This window comes from Carcharhinus amblyrhynchos, chromosome 35, assembly GCF_965287045.1.
Source record: "Carcharhinus amblyrhynchos chromosome 35, sCarAmb.v2.hapA, whole genome shotgun sequence".
Lineage (NCBI taxonomy): Eukaryota > Metazoa > Chordata > Chondrichthyes > Carcharhiniformes > Carcharhinidae > Carcharhinus > Carcharhinus amblyrhynchos.
The window spans coordinates 3,134,559-3,137,941 of record NC_137358.1 but is presented as its reverse complement, the minus strand read 5'-3'; the positions used below and the strand labels follow the sequence as shown (position 1 = coordinate 3,137,941).

General features: G+C 50.8%; 1 protein-coding gene across 1 annotated transcript; it reads right to left on the bottom strand.

Annotated features, from left to right (window-relative positions):
* On the bottom strand, nucleotides 1–1,125 carry LOC145361510 (urotensin-2 receptor-like). The gene has a single exon (XM_080217322.1). It carries the CDS (start codon nucleotides 1,096–1,098, stop codon nucleotides 1–3), a length of 1,098 nt encoding a protein of 365 aa, XP_080073448.1. The 5' UTR covers nucleotides 1,099–1,125.
* Between the last annotated feature and the right edge of the window lie 2,258 nt (nucleotides 1,126–3,383).

Genomic DNA, 3,383 nt, shown 5'->3' with positions numbered 1-3,383 from the left:
TTAGATACTGCTGCCCGATGTCTCTCCTTGAACTCTCCCCCCGACTTGAGTCGCCTTTGGCGCCTCCCTTGGTGCCGCTGACCTCTCCGACCCTTGGCTCTCTCTTGGCCACCTCTTAAAGGTGACCCGCTCCGACGAACTTCTGCCGCGGTGCCCCGCGTAGTCCTTGTAATTCTTGGTGAGCAGCGTGTAGAGGAAGGGGTTGACGCAGCTGTTGCTGTAGGTCAGGGAGGTCACAAAGAAGTTGACATACTTGAGGGCTGGGGGCGACAAACTCAACGGTTCGTCGTTGTAAAGTTTGACCAGCTGCCAGATCCAGAAGGGGACAAAGCAGGCCCAGTATGCCAGGATGGTGCTAAAGATAATATACAAGACTTTCTGCTTCAGGGTACGTTTGTGGTTGTCCAGAATCATTTGGCCTGAGATCCAGTAGGTGAGTGCCAATCGGATGTATAAGTAGCCAATGATAACACCTGGAGCCAGAATGCTGGTGTTGAATAGAACGGTCAGGTACAGCCTGTAGGCCTCAGGCTTCCAGGTCGGGTAGCAAATTCTCTTGGGCGCTCCAGCTGGGTTGGCCATTTCTTTCAAATGGATCATAACCACCATTGGTAAGGTCAAAAGGCCAGAGGTCAACCAGATGACCCCGGCGATCACCTTCCGGCAGGCTCTCGAGGCCCTGACGTCCAGAGGCGAGGCCACAGCCCTGTACCTCTCCACGCTCATGACTGTGAGGGTGAAAATGCTGGCGTGCATAGTCAGGAGATCCAGGCTCAGGAGGACCCTGCAGCCAATCTCCTCAAAGTACCAATCCTTGGCAAAGTAGGTGCACACCACAAAGGGGATGGTGAAGAGGTAGAGGAGATCCGCCAGCGCCAGGTTGGTGATGTAGACGTACATGGAGCCGGCAAGCTTGATCGAGTGGTTGATAATCACTAAGGTGTAGATGTTGCCCGCCAAGCCGAAGATACACATGACGGCCAGAAGGCCTCCAAGCAGCGAGGTAATCAGGACCTCGTTTGTATTCCCTTGATTTTGAAGGGAGGTGTTGCTGCTCAGGTTGCCCTTGGTGAGTTGACTGTTGCCGAACTCTTCCATTTTGTCTCTTCTGTTTTCCTGCACGAGTTCTTCTCCCATTTCAGGCCATCTAGGAAGAAATTAGCCATGCATTTTGTTGATTAGTACAAGATTTCTTTGACTTTCTTTCCTCACACGCAGACATTTTTCTTTGATTTCTCCCATGATTTCTGCCTTCCTTCCTGTATCCCTGGCCCCCAACTTTGGAATCATCCAGCAGTGTTTAAGTTTAAAGTTTTTAAAGGCACGGTGGCCCAGTGGTTAGCACTGCTGCCTCACAGCGCCAGGGACCTGGGTTCGATTCCTGCCTCGGGTGACTGTGTGTGAGGAGCTGTACTGTTCTATATTTATTTAGTCTAGCTGAGAGAGCGGGTGAGACCTCTTTTAACAGTGGCACAGTGGTTGGCACTGCTGCCTCACCCGGGTTGGATTCCCGGTTTGGGTCACTGTCTGTGTGGAGTCTGCACGTTCTCCCCCCGTGTCTGCATGGGTTTCCTCCGGGTGCTCCGGTTTCCTCCCACAGTTCAAAAGGTATCTGGTTAGGTTGATTGGCCAGGCTAAATTGACCCTTAGTGTCCCGGGATGCGTAGGTTAGAGGGACTGACCGGGCAAATGTGTGGGGTTGCGGGGAGAGGGCCCTGAGTAGGATTGTTGTCAGCTCAGACTCAATGGACCGAATGGCCCCCTTCTGTACTGTAGGGTTTCTATGATTCTATGAACGTTTATTAGTGTCGTAAGTAGGCTTACATTAACACTGCAGTGAAGTTACTGTGAAAATCTGGTGCCTGTTCGGGTACACTGAGGGAGAATTTAGCACGGCCAATCCACCCTAACCCGCACGTCTTTCGGACTGTGAGAGGAAACAGGAGCACCCGGAGGAAACCCATGCAGACACGGGGAGGACGTGCAGACTCCACACAGACAGTGACCCAAGCCGGGATTTGAACCCAGGCCCCTGCCGCTGTGAGGCAGCGGTGCTAACCACCGTGCCACCAGTGTCTGGCAATGCTTTTGTACCCTGGTACAAGGGGAAGTTATAGTTGAGCAAGATGTGACTTTCTCTCTGATTTACTCTCTTCCACCATTCTCTCCATCCTTGTCTGGCACACGTCCTCTGTGATTGGCAACTCAGAGGAGGAACCCCTGGACTTGTGCCCACCTGTACATTTAAAAAAAATATTTGGGCGTTGGCATCACTGGCCACATCCTGTCTCCCATCTGCAAACTGCTCTTGAACTGAGTGACTTGCTAGACCACTTCAGAGTCAACCACAGTCACATGTATACAAGGTGATAAAAGGTGTGGATAAAGTAGACGTGGAGCGGATGCTTCCTCTTGTGGGACATTCTAGGACGAGAGGTTCACAGTCTGAGGATAAGGGGCAGCAAATTTAAAACAGAGTCGAGGAGAAACTACTTCTCCCAAAGGGTTGTGAATCTGTGGAATTCGCTGCCCCAAAGTGCGATGGATGCTGGGACAGTGAGTCAATTTGAGGAGGAGTTAGATTTTTAATTGGGAATGGGGTGAAGGGTTATGGGGAAAAGGCAGGAAAATGGGGATGAGGAGCCTATCAGCCATGATCGAATGGTGGAGCAGACTCGATGGGCCAAATGGCCTAATTCTGCTCCTATGTCTTATGAACTTTTGAACTTGCGTAGGCCAGACAGGGTAAAGACTGCAGATTTCCAAAGATGTGCGTGTTGGGTGGATGCTAAACTGACTCTTAGTTTCAGGGGGATTTGCTGGGTAAATACATGGGGTAAAAGGGATGGGACTTGGGTGGAATTGTTTTTGGTGAAGACTCAATGGGCTGAATGGCCTCCTTCTGTTCTTTAGGGATTCCATGATTTCCTTCCTTAAAGGACATTAGTGAACCAAATGGGTTTTTACAACATTGGTTTCATGGTCAGGCTTTTAATTCCAGATTTTTATTGAATTCACATTTCACCATCTGTTGCGGCGGGATTCGAACCCAGGTCCCCAGAGCGTTACCCTGGGTTTCTGGATTGCTAGTCCAGTAACTGCCTCTCCACTGGTATTGAGCTGTGGTATTAATAGGACAAACCTAGGGTGGCATGGTGGCACAGTGGTTAGCACTGCTGCCTCACAGCAACAGAGACCCAGGTTCGATTCCCGGCTTGGGTCGCTGTCTGTGTGGAGTCTGCACATTCTCCCCACGTCTGTGTGGGTTTCCTCTGGGTGCTCCTGTTTCCTCCCACAGTCCAACGATGTGCGGGTTAGGTGGATTGGCTGTGCTAAATTGCCCCTTAGTGTCAATTTAATAACCATTCAGTTGGGATTCTTGA